We start from the raw sequence: 26,993 nt of genomic DNA, 5'->3' as shown, positions 1-26,993 counted from the left end.
GACTTATATTAAAATAAATTTTTATTCTAATTTGATATAAAATTAATCTTGGATAAGTTTAATACATAATAATAAGTTTAAGTGTCAAATTGTAATATTAAATTATGAGTGTAATTCTCCAACTAATACAGAAGAGGTAATCGTTAGTTCTATTAAAACTCAATGGAGTTCTGATATAATAAAAAATACAAAAGCTGACTTATATATTATATCAAATTTCAAGAATAAATAATATTTAATATTATGAAAGAAGAAGAAATATGTCCATCATTGATATAAGAACATTTATTCTTATCAAATTATTTACTTTTAGTAATTAGATCTTTTTAAAAAGTTTTCTGACTATATAAACTTTTTATATTATATTATATCATATAATCAAATATAATAATTATGAATACGATATCACTGTTAAATATTAAATTATTTTATTGTGATTATTTATAAATTTAAATTAAAAACACTAATTGAAATATATTTATGAGACTGAAAAGAAACTTAAAATATTTATATATTATTGAAAAAATTTAATTAGAAAAAATAATGTAGTCCAATTTTTAATAGATCTCTTTCATAAATGCCATAAAAATATAAAATAGTTACAAATATATCTGTAAAAATTGATGATAATAGAAGTATTCAAAATAAATTTTTTTAATTACTAAAACACCTTATACCGAAACTTTATTTATAAAAATACTAAATATGTTAAATATTATTATTTTTTATTTAATTTTTTAATATCATTAATTAATAAATAAATTTTAAAGATATTTTCTTAATTTAAAGATTTAGAGATTATTGAGAATATCATATCTCAAAAACGAAATAAATTGCTATAATATAAAAAAATATATATGTTGAGTATATATTGAAAAAAATTATATGTTTGGTATATTTTTAACATAAATTAAATAAATTATAAATTAATTTTATTATATTTATATTTAAATATTAATAATATGAAATATCAATTTCGTTTAATATTAAAATCTAAATAAATAATTTAATTAATATTTTATAATTTTTGTAGTTATTTTAAAAAGTTAAAAAGAATGTAAGATTTAATAAAATAAAAGTGAATACTAACAAAATATATATATTTAATGAAAAATAATATATATTAGGTATTTCAAACTTTTTAAAATGAAATAATATACAAACTCAAAAAAATTGAACGACAAAAGTCAAATAGTATATTTTAGATATTTAAAAATTTTAAAAAATAAAAAAAGTTCAACTTCAATATCAAGAATAAATGATATATATTTATTAAAATATAGTATATATTAAGGATTTTTAAAATATTTAAAATTAATTTTGAAAAGACAAAAAAAAAATAGAAAAATATAAAAGGTAAAGATGGGTAGTTCAGAAAATAGAGGGATAATTTTGAAATAAATAAAAGATATGGGTATTTTTCTAACTATTTAAAAAATGGATAAACGGTGACATTTTCTATTTTTAATCAGACAGTACCGCCCTAAATAACTGCAAATATATCTTCATGAGGAATTCATTTTAGCCAACTTTTCGGTTTTAGAAAATAAAAAGAAGAGGCGTTAAGCTTTAGGATCCTAACCCTGCAGCGGAAGAGAGAGGCAGAGATTGAAAATTTGGATTGCAAGTATTCAAGGAAGAAGAAGAAGAAGAAGAAGAAAATGGACGGACCTCCAGCCAGTGATTGGTGCTCGGTATGCTATGGAAAGTTCAAGGTCCCTTGTCAAGCCAATTGCTCTCACTGGTTTTGCGGTATTTCTTTCTTTTCTTTTCTCTCTCTCTCTGGCTTTTTTATGGAAAAAAATTTACAGAGACTGCTGAAATTTGTGCAACTCTTTGTCTATTTTTTTTTGAAATAATTTCAGATTTTTTTTTTTTTTTTTTATAAAAATGTTGTGTAGGTGATTGTATCATGCTTGTATGGCATCACGCCTCTGCAATTCAACCATGTAAGTGCCCTCTTTGCCGTCGCCAAATCACATTGTTGGTTCCTAGTGAAGCTGCACAAAGGGAGCGCCGATACCCTGAGGTTGCTAAGATTCTGCAAGAAGTTGAAACCTACAATCGTCTCTTTGGTGGCCATTCCAGAGGCCTCTTTCAGGTCTGTACATGTTGATGCTTTCGCATCTTTGATGCTTCATATTGCAGTTATTATTTAATTGACTATAGAGGGCCATTTTTGGAGCTAAATAGTTTTAACATGTCAACTGTAGAGAATGAAACACTAATAAACGTCCCATTTGTTGCTATGGTTTTTCCTTTTTAATGTGTTATTCATCTTTTAGTTAAATCTCTACCTAGTATTCCATAGGTTGCTCGAATTAGTAGTTGGAGGTTTTCATCTTGTTCTCATCTTCAATATGCTATCAGTGAGTTTATCACACAGATGAACATATACCAAGTGAAAAAGAAATAATGGTGAAGAAGAAGAAAAGGAGCATGTTATTTATTGGTGCTTTTAGATCAGTATTTATGCAAGTGTAATTGCGTTTCATCATCTAGATTAAATTCACATTTAACTTGCGTCAAATTGCTGATATCCAATTCTCACTTGTGCAACATGTATCCTGTTATCTACAGAGAATGCAAGACCTTCCATTTCTCCTACGGAGGTTGTTACGGGAACTGATGGATCCTCAAAGATCACTTCCTCTTGTCATCAGGGCACGTGTCTATATTGCAGTTAAGTAACTTAGTAACTTGTGCTGTGGGCTTTTTCTTTTTGGTTTGCCTGCAGTTTTGTGGCTCTCACTTTAAACTTGAAAATACTTTTGACTTTATTTTTAAATTACGAATTTTATAATCCTGAATATGTTTTTAGAAGTTCTGTGATCTTTTAGGAACTTAAAATGTTGAACCATTTTAGCTCCCTTATAATTAGTATGCATATGCATGAACTGGAGACTAACAGCTAATAGAATATTTGGCTGTGAAAATCGACAATGAGCACCCAGCCAGTCAACAGTTTTAGGATTTCAGCTCTAGTTGTGTTATGCAGGTTCAGCTGATTGATAAACTTGGATGTATAGACAACCCTACTATTCTAACTAGAAAGTTAGGGAGATTGAAGAAAGGAACGGTGTATAGGGAAGAGGTGTAAAACACACTTTTAAGACCTATACTCTTGGATGTTTATTTGGGCTGTTGCTTTTAGAGGGTATCTTTTATGTAATTAAAATTCAGTTTTCATCGTGTTTTCCAAGGTCATAAATTTTATGGACATTGTCTTTTATTTTTGAGATAAAATTTTTGCAATGATGTAATATGAAAAGAAAATGAGTTGAAAGTATGGATCATAATCTCATGTTATCTACAGGTTACGTATTTTTTTTGTGAGTTTGCATTACTTTCATATATGTGGGATGATTCTTACCCTTTGAATTAAGGAATGAGCTTGATTTAGCCTATCCCAAAACTAGGACAGCTGAACATTTGTGATTGTGATGACGAATAGGTGAAGCAGCAGGCTGCCAGCTCAGCTTTTGTGTGCTTGAAATGTCACATAGATTTGGTGTTGACCAAAGCAAGAGAACTTCTAGATTCTGTTAAGCTGTTAAAGAATGAAAGTTGAGCCCATTCCTTTTACTCTGTCCCAGAGTAACCAAACAACTATGGAAGTTTTCATATCCTTGGTCTTAAAAGTGAATGGCGAGTTTCCTATAAAGTGAGAATTTGTAGATGGTATCATAGGGGTCAGGTTGAGAAAGGTGACACATATAGCAAGGCTTGGTTGCTGAAAGCTTATAAAGCACAAGCAGCTGATAAAGCTGCACATTTGGCGGAATGACGTAATTGTAAATAAGTATAAATGCTTTGGAATAATGAACAAGATTCTTGGCAAGAAAATTTGAGGATGAAAACAAGCAGCTCTGTTGCACATTTATATGGTGTACTGTATAGGTAAGTCGAACCTCTATATAGTATCTTATTGATTTCCAGTTTTTTTGTATAATATCTAATTTGGGATTAAATTTCTCTAATAGCCTCTTCCTTAATTCTTAGTTTTATTTCTAAACAAGGTAAGCAAATGTAGGCTTGGGCTTGCACAAGAAATGGATTAAGCAGCTTGCTCAAACCACCAATCCATCCACTGGCAATTTGCATTGTTTAGTGTCGAATAGTCTTAAGATTTTCAGTCAGTCAGGGTTAGCGCAACCAATATAACTGTCGTGAAGAAATATGTGCATGAAAACTGGCTGACTATATAACTGTCACCAAAATATTATGTATTTATTTAATTGGTTGACTATTAGTTTGAGGTTATACTTGATTCTATAGACGGATTCTTACTCGATTTGTTTATCTACAGATGATATTAAGTGGCATCTACATTCTTAGCCCTGTAGACATTATTCCAGAAGGTGACTTCCTTGTCTCATCTCTTTATATTCAATTATTTTATCATCATTTTTATAACTAAGAGCAAAGCAATCTAACCAATTGTTGGATCTTTAATCTGTAGGAATGGTGGGTGCAGTTGGTCTTTTGGATGATATTCTTATAGGACTTATTTGCTTCCTTCATGTCGCTGCCATTTATCGGTCAGTATTATATTATCGACACGGAGGCTCGAGCTAGGCAATACCGATGGCAGGTTTTTAACAGGAGTCCATTATGTCTTCATGAGTGGAAATATGCAACTTTGTACAGAACCTTACAGTTTTGTTTTCATTTTATTAGTTGATTTATTATAATCATTACATTTGAACGGTATACAAAAGTGCTATCTCTTTGTTCCTGTGAGTATATGTGTGTGTCTCTGAACTCTTGGTAGAAATGGTATCTGAAGTGTGCACACACTAACAGTGGTTCTTGCTAAAATGGCTCAGGTAAAGAGCTCTTTTGATTAGCAGCAAGACAGGCTCAGGCCATTGCTGATGTTATAAGTTAATTTGAACTTTGTCGTTCACATGAAATTCTGTATTGCTTCATGAATTTACATCAGTTGGGTCTTTAACTGTTTTTTTTTTTTTTCCAACAAATTGTCTTTAGAATAGAGACTTCTTTTCTATTGAATTGCAACAAATGACAAACAATTAAAGACGTTGTTTGAATATTTTATTAAATACTTACATTATCTTTTCGTTGAATATTTTAATTAAATTTCTCATAATTGCAGGCTAACAACTTGTTGATGGATGTGAAATATTCCAGTTTGGATAATTATAAAAATAATAAAGAGTTTATAATGAAAAGTTAAATCTAATAATTTAAACTAAATGTTTATTCGTGAGTTGCATAGTCATTGTTAATATGGCTGTTATTATTTTAATTATAAATAATAATGTAAATTGAATTTATAAATAAAATTTAATATAATTTTTAATATTTTATAATTATTTATAATATTAATAAATTAAATACCTTTAGGTATTTTTTTTCAAAAATTATTATTTTGAGATCTTATTAGTTCAATAATATATTTTTTAATATTAATTGACTTTTAATATTATATAAATTAATATTATGAATATAATTGATATTATTATTTTTTTAGAATTAGAATCATTGTCTAATTAGATTATTAATTTATTTTTGTTACTTAATATAATATTAAAATTATAATTAATTTTTTTTAAGAATTAGAATTATTATTTAATTAGTAGTGTAATTTTTTAATCACATAAATTAATAGAGAAATGTTAAAATTATACTAACTTGAATTTTATGTGTTAAAGATAAGTACACATCAAAATAAAAATAATATATAACAAAATATAGTAATATATGTTAAAAAATCTCAAAATTTAAAATATATGTGTTTATGCTAATAATTAGGTTAAAATTAAAATGAATTATTATTACCTTAGACACACTCTTCTTATTTTTTAGGCCTATTTAAGAAACTTATTACATATTCATACAAAGATTGGCGAGTTCTTGTATAATATTGACTCAAAAAGCTTGGATTTAATCTAATTATTAACAATTTGTTATTCTACAATAGTATTTAGCATATTTAATTAATGAAATCAAATTGAATTTATTAATTTAAATATTTTATAGGGTGAGTTTGAATTTTAATAATAAGACTTGAAGTTAAAGTTTCAAGTTTTCAAATTGAGTTATATTGCAAAACAACTTCTCTTAACTTAAATATAAATTTAGTTTTGATACCCGCAATTTTGCACTGATAATTTTCAGTAATATTAATTATTATTATATTTAAATAAAAAAAATATTATCTGATGTATGGATTTTTGAATGTATATATATATATATATATATATATATATATATATATATAACAATAATATAAGAGAGTATATAAATTCTTTAAATATCAGGAATTTAATTATTCTTTTGTTTAAAAATCATATAATTAGTAAATACTGAATATTACTCAACAAATTCTATATAATATGTATAAGAATAAGATAATAAATTAAAATATTTTATATTTATATGATATAAAATTTAGATATATATTATATTAAATTAAAAATTAAATGTGTTAAGATATTATATCGTATTATTACTTTCACCAGTATTGTTACTTTAGTTTCATTTAAATAATGTAGTTTTAATTATTATTTCCATATTAAAAATCGAAGAAGAAATGAAATCAATCTTGAACTCATTTAAACTTATAAATGACCAAATTCACGAACCTGCCAATGAAATTTATAAAGAAACCGAACTCAAATTCCTGAACTTGCTTGTTGATGGAGATCACTTAGCCTAAAGAATGAAATTAATTAAGCCTGAATTCAGCATCTTTAACTAAATAAATAATTTAAAACAAACATTTGTCCAATAGCAACTCACGGCATGCTTTCTAGCATAACAAAGTATTGGAGAAAATATAACAATACTTCGTGGTTAGACATTTTTGCATTTAAATAACTGTAATTTCTTTTATAACAAAGAAGTACTATATAATTTAATTTTATGAAAATAAATATTATATTAAAATTTAATTATAAAAATTTAAAAATATTAATTTTTAAGATAGTAAAAATGTAAGAAAACTAATTAAAATAATTTTTTTATCATAAAAAAATTACAGTTTAAGTATAAAAACGTCAAACCACATTATATTTTCTTTATCTTTTTTCTTAAGATATTTATATCTTCCATGTTAAAGGAGCTCGTGTACGTATCAGGCGTGAGGTAACAAGTTCACATTTTTCTTGAAACAGTACAAATTTACATATTAATTTTAGTGTATAATAAGGAATTAATCATTAATTAGTCATTTATTCGTGCGTTGCATGACTGTTATTATTATTTCGATTATAAATTAAGTTGATAGATATAATTTAATAAAATTTTTAATTTTAATATTAATTAACAATATATTAAAATATAATAACAAATTAACTATTTTTAAATGTCTATAAATTTTTTTAAAATTTTATTAGTGCAATAATATAAAAACTATTTTAAAAAATATATATTAATTGATTTTAGTATTGTATAACTTAATACTATAACTGATAATATTATTTTTAGAATTAAAAAGTTATTTTATAATTAAAAAATTAATTTTTATTGATTATAATATTACAAATATAATTTAAAATATTATTTTTTAGAATTAGAATTATCATCTAATCAAAAATTAATTTATTAGTTAATATAATATTAAAATATAATTAATATGCTATTTTTTAAGATAAAATTAGTATCATTATCTGATTAAGTAACTATTTATTAATTAATATAATATTTAAATATAATAAATATGCTATTACTTAGAATTAGAGTCAATATTTAATTACGAATATAATTTATTAATCACTATATAATAGAATAATTATAAAATTACACATAAATTTAAATTTTATGTGTCAAAAATAATACACTTGTTAAAATAAAAATTTTACATGTCAAAAATTACGCATTCATGTTAAAAGAAATTTTCAAGTCTCAAAAATTAATATATATATTATTGGATAGATATTTTTTTTTATCTGCGATGACTTTCTAAGTTTAGCACAATCTCCTTATAAAATTCAAATATATGAATTTAAATCAATATTATCTAATTGTTATATAATTTAATTTAAAACTATTGAAATAATTAAAATATTTCTATTTAAAAAACTACTATCATTATTATTTAGACACCAGGATACAATTTTGTACAAAGAGTTAAAATCTTATTATAATTTAACTTTTAAAAAATAAGTAATCTTAAAGGAAGTATCAACCTCGAAATTGTAATAAACCCAGTTGCTCTGCAGTATGCAGGTTGCACCGAAGCTATTCTAAAAATTGAACTAAACTTCCTTTCCGGCATAGGAATTGTTTCCACTGATTTTGTCCAATTGTACCTAACTTCCTACTTTATATATCTCGTGTCTAAGAACATGAATGTATTCCAGCACCAGATGTAGGAGCACTAAGACCCAACATGATTTATTAATCAGGGTCCAAATGATAGCCACTGTAACTTTACAGATACACAAACATGTATATCAAACATTAATATATACAGGTAATACTCAATATCCTTTGCATCTCAGGGTCCTGTGCTGATAAGCATATTGAACTACCTATGTGGCCGAGAGCCCTCACAGCCCAGATCATCACGAATTGAATTATAATCAGATTGCTCTAGGTTTTTTAACAATGTCGGCAATCGACGATTATACAATTTGAAGAGTCTTAAAACAAATTATATATTCTTAAGCAGTTCTTCATACCATGCTCCATGAACACTGCAGGAAATAGTTGCCATCACAATCAGAACTTCAGCAGCTTCGATTATTCTGTCTGCAAGAGCCATTGCTCCCACCTTCTGAAGAGCTGACACCACTAATTGCCTTCCCTTATACCCACTCCCTCCTAAAACAGCTCCTCTCAGAGCTCGATAAACACATCGAGACACATTTACAAAGACAGCATCCTCCGTTTGCAAGCTTTTGCCCAGCATGCTTTGCATAATCTTCTGCCTCGCTTGGAGCTTTTCAGCATCAATCACATGGCCACTAATATTTAATGTCCCACTTATGGTAGCAGCAATTTCTGATAATCCTACATTCTCAACTCTATCCAACAGCTCAGAGAGTTGCTCAATTGATTCAGATACTATATTTTCCATATCTAGAGAGTTGCTCAATAACTTCTCAGTCACAATCATTTGTCGGAGGATCAGCATGCTGAAATAATACAAATGAATCAAACAGAAAGAAACTGAATCACATTTGTTTTAGCACAAAATATAACACATGCTTACATATATATAGGAGATGAAACAATCCGACGTTTAACCAACCTGGTAGAGACAACAATAATTTTCTGAAATTGTGATTGGACAACTCTCAGCCTGGACAGATTAAGTTTAAGCGTCTCAGGTAGAGTTTCCAAAGTCAGCCCTCCTATTCCACTTACAAGCTTCAACAGGATGAACCTAACCAATGTATCAATCCTTTCTCCCTTGCATTCTAGTTGATCAAAACCTGAGAAAGTTATGAAAATTATGTTCAATTTTCCTTGGCACTATATATATATACACACACATATTGTACACAATAAAGTCGTGAATCTAACCTGAAGCTGGAGATCCAGTTTCTGATATTGTTGCAATGTTGCCACCAGTTCGAAGAGTTTTTGGGAGCACTTGGGAAGACCCTACATCACTTGCAAGAACAGATAGAGAATCCCTGTACTCATTCCACTCCTGCTCTACAATTGGAAGAACTGATGACAGACATTGCCTCGTTAATATTAAAGAGGATGGAGAATCAGCTGGCAGCCCATATCTGTTGGCAAAAGCTTTTCTTAGATATTCCAGACCAGAAGACCCCTTGATGAATGGCTCCACAAACTGAATACGAGCTTTGCTGATCTCTCTCTTAAGAGCCTGTCAACAAACCACTGCTGTTATTTACGATGTAAAGCAGAGATGGACGACACATTTATCAGAAAACGAATAGAGGGTGATGGGAGGTGAACTGGAAGAAAAGATTGCAAAGTAACTGCACTGGATTGGAGGAAAAAGCACATGGTGGTTTGTATTAACAACACCCTAAAGCAAAATATTCTTTTTTTTTTTTTTCATTTTATTCAACACTCCACAAACTAGAATGAAAAAAGAAAAGGTTGACATTTTCAAAAAGTTGGTAACACGTGAAACTGCACCTATAACTTGAATATTTTGGAGATTCTACTGGTCAAACTAAATTCTTTATGTCACCTAAGATTCTGTGGAAAGCACACCACTGGCGACATTGATGTGGTATTTACAGCGTAAAAGGCACTTTGATTAAATAGCAAATTAAACTTTAACTGGCAGGTTGCGTCCATACTACCTGGTCTTTCATTTTTTCTTTTTTGCACAGGTAAACACATGGTGTTAATGTTCTACTGCTACCATGTCAAATTTGGCACACAATCATTAATGGGTCCAAGATGTGGCATATATTGATATTAGGACAGAACACTTGGTAAAAAATATCGGATTTAATTGCAAAAGCCATTAGAGAAATTTGGCTCCAAGATGACAAACTAAAATCCTACAAAAGAAGAAAATGAAAGTCGGTAGTTAAAACTATAAGAGAGATAACCTTGAACAATTTGACATAGAAAAGACTAATTACAAAAGGTAGAAATAGATATCGGAAATTCAATTTAGTGGAGTGAATTAAGTTTTTGAACTGACATTAATGTCCTACTGTTAGCATGTCAAATGCAGAATGTAATGATTTATTTTATTTTTGTCTTCCATCCTTCCTTTGGTGCCAAGATGAGATTAGCTAATCTAATTGCAAAATAATTCTTTTTTTAAATTCACTTCAAGTTGAGGCAAAAAATAAATAAAAAAGAAAAGAAAAAAAACAAAAGACAGTCGACAGTTAATACTATAAAAGCTAAGCAAGAGTTAAAAACTGTAAAGGCTATCAGAATTTGATAGGCCAAAAGCAAAACTAATTACAAAAACTAAAAGTCAATATAGGAAAATCTAATGGCCTAGTCAAGTTAAAGTGCAATTGTAATTAACTTTCAACTAAATGAAACAATGAAGCATCATAGGAGATTCTATTATGTGACGGCAGATAATTGGCAAACACATGCAACCAACATGAAACTCTAGACAGAAAGGGAATATGAGGGAGAGAGAGAGAGAGAGAGAGAGCAGGTTCGCTGATGATAACTGCAATGACAAGAAGATTTTTATTGGAATTTAGGACCTGTAACGTATATTTCATACTCTAGATGTGCTCCTGGTGAAAACAGCTTCCAGCTTTGCAAGGCTCGGAGTAGTTATATAATATATGTATGCATTGCAAAACTTCCTGTATCTAAAGCAGTATGCAACACTCTAACTTCTGAAATGTACGTGAAAAGGACTTGAGACCAGAACACACCTGAATCTCCTGCAGGACAAAGCGTAGACCTTTAATTGCTAAAAGGGAAAATGAGGAGCTCGATTTATCTCCGGCTTTACATATCTCTTGTAGTTCTCTAAGTAATTTATTGTGGGAGCTTTTCATTTTCTCATCATTTGCTGGGGCAGAGAGTTTTTGCAAAGTGACTAATGCAAACTCCAAGCTCTTCCCAAGATAATCCATATCTAGAGTGCCTGATTTCAGTACCTACAAGGAAAGATCAATACATAAAATATTAAACCTCTAAACGAAATAACATATAGATGCAAACAAGTAAAAGCTATAGGATTTTAACTACATGCGAAAGCCTATCAACGTGGATTGCCTTAACAATCTCCTCTCTCCAATTTTGAGGAGACATCTCACATAGCTCATCCCTGACTTCTTTCACGAGTTTAAGAATCCAGCTAAAATCAGGTTCATCTTGTTCGATGGATTCCATAATACCCTCCCAGAAAGCCTTCTCCATTGTCTCTCTCACCTTCGCCTGTCCAAGGTGAAATCAAGCAGGAACATAAGAAGATAATTACTCACTGTACAACATACTAGCATGACATTGACTCATTTAAAATAATGAAAGAAACTGAGTTTGGTCAAATCGTGCAGAACATTGTGAGGTTTGCTGCCTCGTATCTCATAGTCTATTATTTTAACCAAAGACAAAATTTTAACCTAGAAAGCAAAAACCAAGCAAGTACTTGTGAATATTTTACATTCCTATCCCATGTGCTAGTAAATCACTGAATGATCATCATAAAAAAATGAAACAATAAAGATTGTACACAAACCTTAACAGTGCTCTGATCTTTATCCACAGCATCAAGAACGTCAGCAAACCCATGGCGATGTCCATGGACAATTTCATTCACAAGTAATTCATTCTCACTGACTAACATTGGATTAAAGCTCTGACTGTTATTGGTGATACTTTTTGGAGAGGAAAAACCAATTTCTCTCTCTGACAAAGAATGATCAAACAAGTGAATTTTTCCACCTGAACCTTTGAAACCTTTAGCTAAATGACTTGTCTCCACAGATATGGGATCTGATAACCCTTCCACAGGACCAGATGGACAGGAAGGTGAAGCATGTGCAGTAGAAGATTTTGATGGATGACTCTCAGATTTCTTGCCTCCAATAAATTTAGACCGAATTTCAGCAAGAGCTCGTTCTAGCCGTTCAAGTCCAGCACTACCACTAATATGATGTACTCTTTCCCTTAGAAGTTTCTGCTCATCAAGAACCTAACATTGGCCAAAATGATTGGGGAACATATTAGCCTAGGGAAAATTAATTTGACAGCGTGCTTAAGTAATAGGCAAGCCAAGTGCCATACCTGCTTTTTAATAGCCTCCATATCATGAGTAAGACCTCCATCATCTCCTAAAGTCAGCTTGTTTGTTTGCATAGAGAGTTCAAGCTGGCAGGAAGCTCTCACTAGATCCTCCTCCAACAATTTAGCATCCTTTAACTTCCACGCTACAAACTGATGCAGGTAAGAGCACCAAGCTTTGTCATAAGCTTCCAGCTGAGATCTGAAAGTCTTTTGATTTGAAATTGCAGAGGTTGTTGCCTCTTCAGAAGTTTTAATGGGGCCATGCATTATAATTTTGACCAGCAACTCAAACTCTCGGATGAAATTAACTGCGGATTCAGCTAGGGTATTCTCACACTCACTCCGTCCACTCAGAACTTCATTTGGGTGTCCCATTATCATATAAGCACATAATACAACTCTGACTGGATACCTTGATAATTTTACCATTGTTTGATGTTCCTCTTCAATAGACTTGATAGTTATTGCTCCTCGTTCAATGGTATTACTAGAATTGCCCTTACCATGTGGGGAAGTAAGAAGCCTAAGAAGGTGATTAACGTTGGCTGGACTAGATTGACTGCGCCTGACTACCTGTGATAGTTTGAGGCGAGATTCCAAACGTTTTACTAAAGCTTTCACAGTCTTGAGGGTTGTCGTTGACTTTAAAAATAGAGCAAGCTGCTCAAATGGCATTGATTTGACTGATTCTTCATTGATCTCTATGGATAGAAAAGCTTTTGCCAAAGATAGAGTAGTTTTCTTCAATGTCACAAAGCGCCTCCAATACCTATTAAATTCTAGCACAAAATCATAAATAAATCAGTTGGCAGAGCAACAGTTCTACAGAAAAATACTTGATTGGTGTTAATGCATCGATCACATGATGCATGTTTCTAGTTTAGGGCTGCAGAAGTAGCTTTGCTGTCTAAAGTGATAAGGTGAAAAATATTAGATACTATAAAAGCAGCCAAGTAGATATAAGACAAATAAATTTTGGAAACAAGATAGAAATGAAACCACCCCCCAACACACACAGACATACACACAAAAGTAATGAACCACACAGTTACCTTGCTAATGCTCTCGAAAGGTACTCCTCCTTATGAATAATTTTTGAGTTAGCATACAGATGATTGTTCATGTTTCTTCTCTGCCTCAGATACTCTGGTCTTTGCCTCTTAGCCTATACATCATGGAACAGAAAATCTCATAATAGATAAGACAATTATTATCATGCCAAAAGCACTATTCTATTGATCTTGGAATTAAGATATTAAAGCATAAAATAACAGCATTTGGTGCACTCTTCAGCAAATCTTTAAATTAAGGTACCAAAGCATAAAAAGAAACCAATTAGCTTGCTTGTAAAGGCCTTGTTCGGAATCAATCATGTCCAAGAATTGAATTATTGCAAAATCATGTTTGTGGCATGATTCCATTTCTTTCAAAATGCCTATAAAACCCAAGATCAAGTTGAAAGATATGAATTTTAAGAACTATGGCCTTCCCAATCATGAAAAAGTGAACTAAATAGGATTTAGTTGAATTGCATTGAATTGTTGCAGGTTCAGCTTTTCCAAACACTACGAAATGCATATGCTACAAGTAACCACATAGTGCAACAAGCAAACAAATTTTTATTATCTTTTTATGTACTATCATTATCAATTCAAAATTTTGCTTGCGACTGATGAGAGAATACAGAGAGTAAATGAAAACCTAATTAAAAACTATCGAATTCGAAGTCTTAAATGGATCAAAACCACAAAAAGAAAAAAAGCAATACACGCATATGTACCTGCCTACGGAGATCGGCCTCTCTAAGCTTAGCCTCGATATCTTCAGCAGAGAGAGGTGTTTTAGGCTCTGCGAGCAGACGTCTTCTCAATCTTCGAGGAGGTGCCTTTAACGGCGGCGAAAGAGAAGACGACGACATCGTTTCCTCACCATCCGCCGGAAAATTCAACACCGCTCCTCCTCCTGAAATCCTCTCCTGCTCCCTCATTTCCAGACTTTTTACTGATTTGTTAATAATTAAATTACCTCAAAATAAAGTTGATAAGTTTAAAGTAGAACAGGAGACAATCGAAGAACAAATCGCGCAAAATGGGAGATGCAATGCAAGTATGCGTAAACTACAAACAGAAACCAACTAACTTAAAAATCCAACTGTTTTCTCTCTCTCTCTCTCACAATCTACCGGCTTTCAGGTTTTCTAGAATGTTCTCTTCTTTTTTTTTCCAGCAAAAGAATGGCTAATTACAAAAAGCCTCAACCTTTACAACTTGATTACCAATATTTAATAAACCCTAAATATAGGAAAACGGATACTATCATTTTTATTAGAAATCACTAAAACGATGCACGTTATTAGGGTCTTAATATAGAATATTATGCAATTTATAAATTTTGTTATCCTTATATATTCATGAGAAATTTAATTGATTTATTCATAATAAATTTTAAAATTTAATCACAAAACATTTAGTCCTAATATTATTTATTTAATTTATATTTAAAATTTAATTATTTTAATTTTATATTCATGAATACAAATCCTAAATATTTCTAATGTTGCAATTTGCTAACAATTTGATATTTTAATCTTTATAATAAAGTTTTAAATTTTCTTTCACATAATTTTTTAATTTACAATAGAGTACACTTTTATAAATCTAAAATTAGTTAGCGTTTAGTTGTATACTAAAAAAACTGTTAGAATTTTACGGGCAACGCACAATGAAATTAAAATTGTAATTTTTGAAATAATAGGTACCAAATTGTTTGGAAGGAAAACATCAAGGGGAATTTTGTAATAAACCTTCAAAAGAACGTTCTTTCCGCTTCTCGATTTTGTACAAAATAGTGAGCTGGGCCTATCACTTGGGCTGGCCTAATCACCCATTAATATGACTAATATCTTAGGCCCCAGTGAAGTCCGGAGAAAGGGAGTAGGAACAAAAGGAAAAAAGAAAACACACTGAAAGACCAGCATCACCTCAAGCAATGGAAATAGAAGAATCACCATCGTCGCCATTATCATCAGTTCCGATTACAAAAGAGCCACCAAAGATTCACCGGCTGGAAGAGTCAGTGGTGAATCGAATAGCTGCCGGAGAGGTTATACAACGGCCTGTATCGGCTGTGAAAGAGCTGGTGGAGAATAGTCTAGATGCTCACTCTACTTCCATTAATGTTGTCGTTAAAGATGGTGGCCTTAAGCTTATTCAGGTCTCCGATGACGGACATGGTATTCGAGTAAGTCAAACTAAAACGCTAAAACAAAAATAAGGGGTTTTGTTTTGTTTTGTTCTGCTCTGAATAGCGTTACATTGTTTATGTTTCAATAGTATGAGGATTTGCCTATACTATGCGAGAGACACACGACGTCAAAACTGTCTACTTATGAGGATTTGCAGTCAATAAAGTCGATGGGGTTTAGAGGAGAGGCGTTGGCTAGTATGACTTATGTAGCTCATGTTACGGTTACTACAATCACTGAAGGTCAGTTGCATGGCTACAGGTGGGTGAGCGAGTGTGTGTATATTTTACTTGTTTGATGAAATGCCTCTGTTTTTTTTTTATTAAATTTAGTTCCGGAATTTGTTCTGCAGGGTGTCTTATAGAGATGGTGTCATGGAGCATGAACCAAAGGCCTGTGCTGCTGTCAAAGGGACTCAGATTATGGTCTGTGCATAATTTTTTTCACTTTGATTTCAGATTTTGAAATTAACGGCCTTTGTTTGGGATATATGGTGTCAATGCTTGCAAATCATGACAGTTTTGAATAAGTTGAAAGAATTTGAAGAATTGCACTCTTGCTTTTCTACTTTCCAAACAAGTGGCGTAATTCATGACTAGAAGACTTGGCAGCAGAATTCATGTGAAAGTCAGCCTTCAAAAAGAAATTTAAAGAAAAAACAAATTATTTTTCTGCATTTTTATACCCCTTTCGGGTCCTTGTCTTATCAGGTAGAGAATTTGTTCTATAACATGATTGCTCGGAGGAAGACGCTCCAGAATTCTGCTGATGATTATTCTAAAGTTGTAGACTTGCTAAGTCGCTTTTCCATTCATCACACAAACGTGAGCTTTTCATGCAGAAAGGTTTGTCTCATTATTCATAAGACTTCATTGATAATATTCGGAGCTGTGTATTTGCATGGCTGGAGATCCTATTGAACTATTTATGTAAATGATTTATAATGCTACTTGAATCAGCATGGAGCTGCAAGAGCAGATATCCACTCAGTAGCAACATCGTCAAGGCTGGACTCCATCAGAACAGTTTATGGGGCCTCAGCTGCTCGCAACCTAATGAAGATAGAAGCCTCAGATGAAGCTTCAAATTTTGACATGAATGGATTTATCTCAAACTCCAATTATGTTGCAAAGAAAACAACAATGGTGCTTTTTATTAATGGTATGTGTTTTCCTACATAAATTTAAGAAAGGAAACTAGTTCCATTTATAAGAGATTTTCATTTCACCTCTCTGGATTTATTGGATCTTTTAAAGAAGTGAGACTATTTGTGGCAGAATATTTACAGAGAATAATTAGTGTGGTTTTGCAGTTGAACAATTACTGGCTCGAGTTTTCTTCTTGTGGAGATACCATTCTGGTTCATTGTCTGAGTGCAAATGTGTCTCAGATTAATCTGATTTTTGTCAGTATGCAGAGGTGTAATTCTTGATTAGTTGGTCCAAAAAACTTCATTGTACATAATCTAATATGTATTGCTGGAAATACCCGAGGGCCAACTGGCATACCTTGGGGTAATCCTTGGTGTTGTGGGTTTGAAAGCTACACACTCGCCAAAAGAAGAAAAAGAAAACAATTTATTCCTGAATATCAGATTGCTTCTTAAGACATATGATAGATGGCAGTAGCAAGCCTACTTGTATTTTGCATATAATGGCTAAAATTGAATTCCAATGACAATGTTTAATATATCTTAGCAAACTCAAAGATGCTTAAATTTAAGTTAGAAGTTTTAGCCAAAACTTTTCTCTGTCTTCGATTTCTGACTCAGGTTTTCAAATCTAGAAATAATTTATCAATTAACTCCACATGATGAGAAGAAGCATTTCATCAACTTAACTTGTTTTGAAATGCTTGAACTTTGAGAGAAGTGAGAGAAGAGTTTTGTGTTTGGGAAAGTACTTGTTTTCTTTAATTACTTAAAATTTGTGCTTTTTGATGAAAATGTTTACCTAGAAAAATGAGGGTGTAAAGTATATTTGGTCGACATAGTACCACACTTGAGCAATTATGGATAGACAAATTCTTAACTTTTTCTTCCCTTTATCTTCTTCTTTCTTCATTTCAGATAGACTGGTGGAATGCACTACTTTGAAGAGAGCTCTTGAAATTGTTTATACTGCTACCTTACCCAAAGCTTCAAAACCTTTTGTGTATATGTCAGTCGTGTTGCCACCTGAGCATGTTGATGTGAATGTGCATCCAACAAAGAGAGAGGTATTTCTTTCCAGGACTGAACCGTTAAGTCCTGCTCCAAATAACTTTATGTGACAATTAAATTTGCTGAACCTAACATTGAAGAGCGTGAGAAGTAAGAAGAAAAACAAAAGAGAAAAGAATACTACTGAGAAGAAAACCAGTATGAATGACCAAAGGGATACCTTGACATGAGACTATCAGCCAAATGCATCCATTATTCATAATTAGGGAGACTACTTAAAGACCTAGTTTCTTAGTTTTTCCACTATGTGCTGAAGAGCACACTATGCACATTATGATAAAGTGACCAAACTAACTATATAAGAATATAAAGCATTGTAATATCAAGTAGAATGACCATTAAAATTAATGGATAATGAGTATTAAATTGTTCATAAATAGAACTCCTTAATATTTCAATTCTTTTTATTCCTATATAGTTTGTTTGGTCACTTTATCATGATGTGCAATTGAGGTCTTAAGTCATATTGGCCATCTAGTGTAGTATCCTGTCTTGTTGGGCAAGTGGATGGTGCATCTAAGATATTTTCTGGAGTCAAACTATTGTTATCAGATTATTTTCGATCCTCAAGTGAAATTGCCAGGGGTTGGATTTAAGTAATGTCAATCTTCTTTAACTTTATTGTAATACCATTTAGTTATCCTCATTGCAATTGGACTCATTCTGTAGGAAAATAAGATAAAATCCTTTATATGGAACAAAATGTTGTATGTGATTACTCTTCAACACAAAATCATCTTGAAGTTGTCGTCTTACCATCTAGGAGGGAACTTTATCCACTCTTGTTTGGTAAAATGTAAAATGCAGGATGTGTTTAGTAAATATTTCAACACTGCAAAATTTGTGAAGGTAAATGAAAACATGTGATTAACTCCCTAAAGCATGTGCCATTCTGGATCTGGTAGGTTTTACTATGTGATGTTACAACATCCAGGAATCCTGCTTTTTGATTAATAATAATAGAAAATGAAACATACTGCTTAATCCAGTATAAAGTGATTAGTGTAACTATGCATTTTACTTCATCCTCGACTTTCTTCAATAGCTATTTTGTTGTGTTCTTGCAGCAAAGAATTCATGTATTATTATGCAGGTAAGCCTCCTGAACCAAGAAACTATTGTTGAGAAGATACAATTGGCTGTTGAATCAAAATTGAGGAGCTCAAATGAGGCCAAGTCATTTCAGGAACAGGTACTTTTGGAACTTGGTGGTGAAGCTCAGTGCTTGATGCTGCCTGCTGTTGTATTGTGACAGTCTATGCTTCTTCTGGTTATAAATAGTCATCCCTTCCTCACCTTACCTCCAGAGCGTCAATTGCAACAGAAGAGTACTAAGTTGGCTTTTTTTTTCTTAAGGTGCTATGCTGTGGGCAGTGACTAGATTAAGCTTTTCCTAAATTATGTCTAATTGAGCACAATTCTAGTCACTATATTATCGCTAAAAATAATTAAATTTCAGTGACATGAGAAATATTTTCTTTGGTTAGTTTAGATGAAGATAAAGCCCCTCTATTATGTCAAAAGGAAAAAAAAAATTCAGAACTCTAAGAATTTTCATTCAAATGCTCATCCTCAGATCCTTCTGCATGCATGCAGTGTCAAGTGAGAGACACATGAACTTTTTTCAGTAAAATAGTGTATGTTTCTGCTGAGGAGGTAGGCAAAGAAATATTTAAATTATTTTAAATCATTTCAGAACTTTCCTTCACTCAGAAAAAGTAAATGCAGTTGATAGAATTTAGAAATTAGAGGATAAGAAAGGCTCTTTGGAGGATCTCTCTATACAGAATGTTTTTGGTCATTTCTTCTTCTTCTTCATCCCTTTGCAGGAGTGGCTCATGGTGGTGGGATAGGAGGTGGCATCTATGCTTCATCTTAACTTCTCAACTATTCAGAATTAGGAACTTAACAAAGATCTGAAAATAGTAGGCTTGATTTAAGTTCTAAAGATATTCTGTATTCTCAGGGAAATTATAATTTAAAGCATTTCATTGCAATATTGTTCAAGATATCTTTCAAAAATGTAGTGTTCCAATGCATATCTTAAAGGGACTAGTTATGCTGGAGTTGTCATTTTCTGTGAGTAACTAATTCTACCATTCTCTTTACATTGCCAATCAACTTATGTACTTGCTTGGCATCTTTTCTCTCATGCATGTATTAGACTATCGATCCTTCTCCAAGTTGTCCTTTGGGTACAGGCAAGGACTTGAAGGTTGATCCCTCATCCAATGGTATGAAACTGATATGCTGGTTGGCTACATAATCTTGTTAATTTGTATGTTAGTTTGGGAAGCTCCCTACAACCATATTTCTTTATTTTATTTTAGGTTCAAAAGCACAAAAGGTTCCTGTGAATAAGATGATAAGAACTGATGTATTGGATCCGGCCGGAAGGCTGCATGCCTACTTTGAGGCCAAACCTTCTGCCTTGAGTGCTGTGAGGTATGAGTCTTAATTAGTATATGCATACAATCCTATATAAATAATGTAGCAAGAAGTAGCTGCAAATGCCTTTCCTTCTTTTTTTTCTTTTTTAAATTTTCAGTGCATAGTAATTATCTGAAACAGTGAAACTCCTACAAGAGTAATAAATGGCTTTGTATGCAATGTTATAGATGTTATTGAGATTTTTCTAGGTACTAAGGTAGTTAATTACAATTCATAAAAAGAACATATTTGGTTTAGCTATGGCAGTCATGTGACCATAATCTTGTTAGTGGGTTTGGTGGAAAGCAAGTATAGGTTGTGTGCAAGGATAACTGATATATAGCCTCAGTTCAGCAATTAAAAGTAGTTGTAATGTTTTTGTTTCTAGAACTCAGTTTCTGCTCTTCGTTTTCTGTGTGTTTGTGAGCTCTCTACTCTTCCATCTCCAACAGATGTGCTTTATTCTGTTAATAACAAATAAAACTATTGAAATAAATGCATAGATTGGCAGGTGGGACCAAACGTTCTGCATTATAACGTCTGTATAGTGAATTTGAGCTGAAGCCTTAGTGGTTAAAGTACCAAGTCCTGGAATTTAAATTTATAAATATAGATGAAATTGGAAAAGTTGTAGCAGATGACTGATATAAGAAAATGGTGCCACTTGTGGTACTAATAATGTGGTAGTGGCAATAGAAACGGCTGTGATGAAAAGCCAATAATGGGAGCAATGGTGGCGGTAGATGTTCAAAATGCTAATAGAAATGGGAAGGGCAGTAACTCATCAGTCATCATCACATTCTAAAACAAAAGGTTATCTAATAATTCATAAGAAGTGATGCTAGTGTAATGTAACAGATGGTGATTCCATAAATTGAGTGCTGAATCTATCAGTATCATCAATTACATTCAAGATATTAAGCATAAAGAAAAAATTCAAAGCATTAAAAAAGATAAAATAAAGCTAAAAGTTTTAAAGTTAGAGCTTAATCACATTCTAAAACATCAAACCTCTAATAACTTTGGTATTTTGCTAATCAACTTTATGTAGGAGTGTTTTAATCAATATCATACAGTACAAAGTAGGCAATCTATTAAATTGGTCAGAAGAGAGCGTCAGGTGATAATGGTTTGACCGTGGAGTTGAACAGTTTGAAACTATTGAATCATGACTGCACACGATGTTAATAAAGTGATTTTGTATAAAGAAATTACAAAATACATGTAATTGAAGAACTTAAATCATCATTCTTGTGCTAATTTGCACAACTAAAATAAACTTGACATGGAATTCGATTTAAAACAAATCCTTTCTTTAAAGTAAAAAATTCTTCGCTTTATTAACATAACCAATTTAATGGGTGTAATTTATCCAGCAAAAGGTAAAGGTGGCACTTTTAAATAGATTTAGAGCAAGTTGTTTAGGGTGGCTTTATTATGTGATTTGCAAATCTTACAATGAATAAGTGCATCACCAATTCTATCTGTGTAGATAGAAGCTAATATGCTGTACAATGCAACATTGTCGTCGTATGGAAAATGGTTCTGAAATTTCCATTACGGACAATCCCTTTTTGTATTAGGTTATTAGAAGCATGTATTGCCATATTGGGATGGGTGTAATACTTGCTACTGGAGTTAATGATACTCACAAGAGCCTGCAGAAATTTATCTTTCTTTTCTTGTATTAAAATAATGTGGGTAATGAGATTAATTTTGGGAAGAGGTTTGGTTTGGTCATGAATCTTTTCTAAGTTATTACAATTTATTCGCAAAATGCGCTTTTTTCTATTTTCTATAACTCAAGGTAATAATCCCTTTTGCCACTCTTTTATCTTCTAAAAACCTCACTGTCAAAAAAGATGATATTACTTCCCTCTTCACTTTGGGTTGGATTCTGTTCATTTATCTCCAATGGAGAATAGCAGGATTTGGTTCTTGGATTCCCCTTGTCCTTTCTTCTTTTGAGTCCTATTCTCATCTTATTTTCCCTTCTCACAGATTTTCAACCTTTACTGTGAAGCAGATATGTAATCATTCATTATGATTGATTGCTGAACCTACCTCCATTTCCCACCAAACTATTCCAAAACTCTGAAGTTTCATCCTTAATAAACCCCAGGCCAAAGTCCCAAAGAGAGTGATGAAAAACTAAGATCTCTAGGTCATATTATTTTCCCAAAAGGAATGATGAAAAACAAAGATCTCTGGATTGTCTTATTTCAATAGTCAATGTTCAAAAGAGTGATTTAATGTGGGAGAGGATCATTTAAGACCTTTGACCTTGGGATTTTTTTTTTCTTTAAAGGTTGGTATTTGCCTTTCCCTTTTCCTTTCTTTATTCATCATGGTAAATAATAAGAGACTAAGGTGGCATTAGTATCTTTTCTCCATTCAAGTTTTAGAAAAGGAATAAGCTTATGTGTATATTTAATTACCTCATTTGTAAGAATTTTGAAACTGTAGGTCTTCGGTTAGGCAAAGAAGGAACCCAAAGGAAACTGCAGATCTTACGAGCATCCAGGAGCTTATTGATGATATTGATTGCCATTGTCATTCTGGTATCCCTGACCCGTTATGTCCTATGGTTGGCATTGTAATCCTTTCTTGGGTCAAATATTTATCAACAGTAGCCCCTGATATCTGATTATGCAGGTCTGTTGGACATTGTACGGCAGTGCACTTATATTGGAATGGCAGATGATAGTTTTGCATTGCTTCAGTATAATACTCAACTGTATCTCGCAAATGTAGTGAAATTGAGGTACTGTCAACTCTGTATGCCCTGTCTGATTTCTGTGCATGCTCATCAATATATGTATGGGAGAGAAGGAGAAGTGACATGTGTTTAATGTAGTATACAGTTACATGAAAATATTTGTTTCTCCTATTCCACATTTGGAATCAATGGCCTCTTTCTTTATTTCATTGCCTAAATAATTGATTCCGAGGAATTAACAATAGCCACTGTTTTGATTGTTTATTGTTTAAGTTATTAATACAAGCACTACTACACTACCTATCACGCATCTTTTTCTTATCCTTTCTTTTGATTCATTGGAGGCCCACGTCTCAGTCTGCATTTACGATCTAGCAACCCTAATACTGTAATATGTGGGCCAACTCATCTAGGGATTTGGTTTCTTGCTTCCCACTGTTGAATGACTATGTCTGTTTCTATGCATTTGCAGCAAAGAGCTTATGTATCAACAAGCTTTACGCCGGTTTGCACATTTTAATGCTATGCAACTAACTAATCCAGCCCCTGTGCCAGAACTCATTATGTTGGCCTTGAAAGAGGACGAATTGGACCCAGATGCGAGTGAAAACGATGACTTGAAAGAGAAGATTGCAGAAGTACCTTTCTTGTTTCCCTGTTATTCTCCCCTTGCAAGCTAGCGCCTTTGACAACATTGATTGCCCTTCATTTTATTCATATTGATGGAATGTTTTTGAGGTTCTTAACTATATGTATATACTTCTTGTTGTTGATGATGCTGTAGTTTTTATTATTTATAGTTTTTATATTTTGTTGCTTTTCTTTTCTGAGTTTCATACAAATAACATGCTAATGCACTTTTTTGTCATTGTCCTAATATGGATGATAGAAGCTTCATTTTTAGCATGGTTGTAGGTTTTAGATTAGGTAAAGTTACAAGGAGTTTCTGTTCTCTTAGAATTTCTGCTTTGTCTGTTATTATGTCTTATTTTGTCCCTCGATTTTCTTCAGCTGAACACTGAATTGCTCAAGGAAAAGGCTGAAATGCTGGATGAATATTTGAGCATTTATATTGACTCGCATGGAAATTTGTCTAGGCTTCCTGTGGTACTTGACCAGTACACACCTGACATGGACCGGATTCCTGAATTTCTACTTTGTTTGGGCAATGACGTAAGTTCCAGATTTTTGCTATTATATCTTGCTATTGCTGTTATCATGTTTTATTAAACTGGGAACTGCAAACAAAATTGATGGTTACATCATGTATTCGAATAACATTGATGATTGAACGCAAAATTTTCTTATGTTTTATTTTCTGGTTTGTTAGTTTTATGTTTCTCTTTGTTCAAAGTTCATTAGTGCATGATAAGCAATCATAATTGGTCTTGTGAGTTTTTATGTATTATATATTAGATTCAATTTTTATCATTTTTCTTCTAAGAGGAAAAAGTAAATAAAAGAAAAGAAGCTTCGTCCTCGATATGCATGCCTAAATTTTGAGATTTCATTTGGATTTTAATTACTAGGGATTAAATTACTTTCTAAACCAGTATTCATAAGAGAGTTGTTACAGAAAACATAACGTTTGGATATGGCAGACATGCTAATTTTTAGAAAGTCAAATGTTTGTGGACTTCTGAAGAAATGTATCCTGTAGATCTCATGGTTATTTATTATAGAGCATGTGATAAAATCTCGCTCTCACGCCGCATGCACAGAAGTCTCTGAAATAATACTCATAAAATGTTTTCAATATGAGTGCATGAACAGGTAACTCAGTTTTATGTTGACCTCCTAAATCTTAGGTTGATTGGGAGGATGAGAAGAACTGCTTTCAAGCAATAGCAGCTGCTCTTGGAAACTTTTATGCTATGCATCCTCCTCTATTGCCCAATCCATCAGGTGATGGTTTGGAATTTTACAAAAGGAAAAGATCTCCAAAGAATTCAGAAGTTGAAGAAGTCACCACCGTTACAGGTGTGTCTGCTGCTAGGAAATTCATTGATCTAGTACTTGTCCCATCTGGCACTTGAATAACACCTGCTTCTATCCCTTTACCCTTGTCTGCTGTACACTGTTTTTCAAGAGTTAAATTTGCAATGACTTGGAATCCTAATTTATTTTGTCAACTTATAATAGTTCATCATTTAATTGTTGTTGGCAAAGTGCTGTAGCTTGTGTGTGAATAAGGCATGACCTCTTAAATATTATGCACCGGTTGCTTAAATATTTTGTTCCTTAATAGAGAAGTTACAGAACACCACCGACCCTCTATGAGTTTTGCTTGATTTCATTGCTGCCCTATGGTTTTGAACTTATTCCTCTGTAATGAGTTGTTTCTGTAAAATAGTGGACCATGTGAAAGGTGTGTGGCAGTAACAATTCTGATCAAACATCTTTATCCTGAATAATTGATGGTATTTAAAGCATAAAGATTGGTAAAGCCTTCAAGTTTTTCCTTTTCCACTGCCATCTTTCTCTACGTTTCCCAAGGAACCAATTCCTGATTACTGTACTTGAAAAGACTTTAGCTTCAAATTCGGAATAATGAATCTATAATTAAAGAAAGAAAGGTGAATGCTCCTTTAAATATCTGAGCATGCTTCTTTGTATTATTCTCTATGGAGGTTTTTATCATCTATTATCTACTGTCATTATACTTAATACAAGAAGGCTCCTTTTATTGTTTTGTTCCTTCTGTTGGCGATACATTTTACCCATATTTTCCTTGAAAGTTAAGTTATTCTCAGTGCTCACAGGTGATGTTTCAGTTGAGGATGAAATTGAGCATGAACTCCTCTCTGAGGCTGAGACTGCATGGGCTCAACGTGAATGGTCAATTCAGCATGTCTTGTTTCCTTCTATGAGACTCTTTTTAAAGCCACAAACTTCAATGGCTACAGATGGAACATTTATTCAGGTAAGCGTATTGTATGCATTCTGGCTTTTTGCATTTGCCAAGTTAGCATGGTCAAGTTAGATAATTTTAGCATATTTTATTTTCTTTGTTATGGCAAGAGCTTTGCATATCTAATAAATAAATGCATAGATGAGTTTGCGGCTGACAGGCCTGTTAGTCTTTCACCACATAAAATATCAAATCTAAGTGGTTCATTACTGAGTCAATAAATGCTTAGAGGCATTTAATATTTTAGATGCAATGCTGGTCTATATCTCTTGTATTGGTCTTCTACTGTTATTGTTAGTGTCCCATTAGTAATTTCTGTTTGTGGCTTTTTTAACCAGATGATTGTCCACATTTGTACTCATGATCCTTGCTATCTACAGGTAGCTTCACTGGAGAAGCTGTATAGGATTTTCGAGAGATGCTAACTGAAAATGAATCTCTTCGAGAACAGCTATGCAAGTCCTTGCAGATCCGAGTTCCTTTGTTCTGGACTTGAAGACAGGTATTTGTGCAGTATGACTGCTGCTGTTCTTTCGGCCTTTTATATAATGACCATTTATTCTGTTGTGTATATGTGTATAATTTGTGTAAAGGAAGAACCTCTCTGATGTAGATGATTTTGGATGCCATCTGACATTTTAACCATTCTAGTTTTTTTGGCATATAGCATTTTGGGATCTCTGGAAGCTAAGTTTATGCTGCACTGCGAATGAACCTAAACTGCTTTTAGCTCTAATGTGAAAATTCATCAAACAAAAGTAAGCTCATACTGATGGTCAGTGCGTTGGAAATGAAC

The 26,993-nt window shown here is 32.2% G+C and overlaps 3 protein-coding genes across 11 annotated transcripts; 2 read left to right on the top strand and 1 right to left on the bottom strand.

Moving 5' to 3' along the window:
* The first annotated feature begins 1,299 nt into the window (after nt 1-1,299).
* On the top strand, nt 1,300-4,746 carry LOC8281372 (E3 ubiquitin-protein ligase RNF170). Of its 2 annotated transcripts, XR_007214914.1 has the most exons (6): nt 1,300-1,752; nt 1,902-2,101; nt 2,581-2,682; nt 3,455-3,900; nt 4,310-4,361; nt 4,463-4,549. XR_007214914.1 is itself a non-coding variant. In XM_048371466.1 (5 exons), exons 1-5 carry the CDS (start codon nt 1,662-1,664, stop codon nt 4,576-4,578), a joined length of 561 nt encoding a protein of 186 aa, XP_048227423.1. In that variant the 5' UTR covers nt 1,306-1,661; the 3' UTR covers nt 4,579-4,746. The 2 variants fall into 2 exon arrangements, 1 of the variants encoding a protein (XP_048227423.1); XM_048371466.1 differs by lacking the exon at nt 3,455-3,900 and having other exon boundaries at nt 1,306-1,752; nt 4,463-4,746.
* A 3,593-nt stretch (nt 4,747-8,339) lies between these two features.
* Nucleotides 8,340-14,870, bottom strand: LOC8281373. 4 transcript variants are annotated; one of them, XM_015720928.3, is made up of 9 exons: nt 14,453-14,870; nt 13,725-13,837; nt 12,673-13,441; nt 12,125-12,580; nt 11,632-11,823; nt 11,316-11,543; nt 9,499-9,811; nt 9,224-9,407; nt 8,340-9,107 (listed from the first exon to the last, which is right to left on the bottom strand). In XM_015720928.3, exons 1-9 carry the CDS (start codon nt 14,657-14,659, stop codon nt 8,624-8,626), a joined length of 2,946 nt encoding a protein of 981 aa, XP_015576414.2. In that variant the 5' UTR covers nt 14,660-14,870; the 3' UTR covers nt 8,340-8,623. The 4 variants fall into 4 exon arrangements, with proteins under 4 accessions (XP_015576414.2, XP_015576415.2, XP_002521780.2 ...); XM_015720929.3 differs by having other exon boundaries at nt 11,662-11,823; XM_002521734.4 differs by having other exon boundaries at nt 11,635-11,823; nt 14,453-14,868.
* Nucleotides 14,871-15,578: 708 nt separating this feature from the next.
* On the top strand, nt 15,579-26,859 carry LOC8281374 (DNA mismatch repair protein MLH1). Of its 5 annotated transcripts, none has more exons than XM_048370674.1 (16): nt 15,580-15,912; nt 16,005-16,177; nt 16,269-16,341; nt 16,627-16,761; nt 16,876-17,077; nt 17,985-18,133; nt 19,324-19,329; nt 20,302-20,371; nt 20,468-20,582; nt 23,034-23,128; nt 23,223-23,331; nt 23,759-23,924; nt 24,298-24,459; nt 25,095-25,266; nt 26,040-26,209; nt 26,578-26,859. In XM_048370674.1, exons 1-16 carry the CDS (start codon nt 15,661-15,663, stop codon nt 26,620-26,622), a joined length of 2,094 nt encoding a protein of 697 aa, XP_048226631.1. In that variant the 5' UTR covers nt 15,580-15,660; the 3' UTR covers nt 26,623-26,859. The 5 variants fall into 5 exon arrangements, 4 of the variants coding, with proteins under 4 accessions (XP_048226631.1, XP_015576417.1, XP_015576418.1 ...); XM_015720931.3 differs by having other exon boundaries at nt 19,231-19,329; XM_015720932.3 differs by having other exon boundaries at nt 15,581-15,912; nt 19,231-19,329; nt 26,049-26,209.
* Nucleotides 26,860-26,993: the final 134 nt, after the last annotated feature.

This window comes from Ricinus communis, chromosome 2 (assembly GCF_019578655.1).
Source record: "Ricinus communis isolate WT05 ecotype wild-type chromosome 2, ASM1957865v1, whole genome shotgun sequence".
In the NCBI taxonomy this organism is placed as follows: domain Eukaryota; kingdom Viridiplantae; phylum Streptophyta; class Magnoliopsida; order Malpighiales; family Euphorbiaceae; genus Ricinus; species Ricinus communis.
This window is presented reverse-complemented; position numbering and strand designations above follow the sequence as displayed.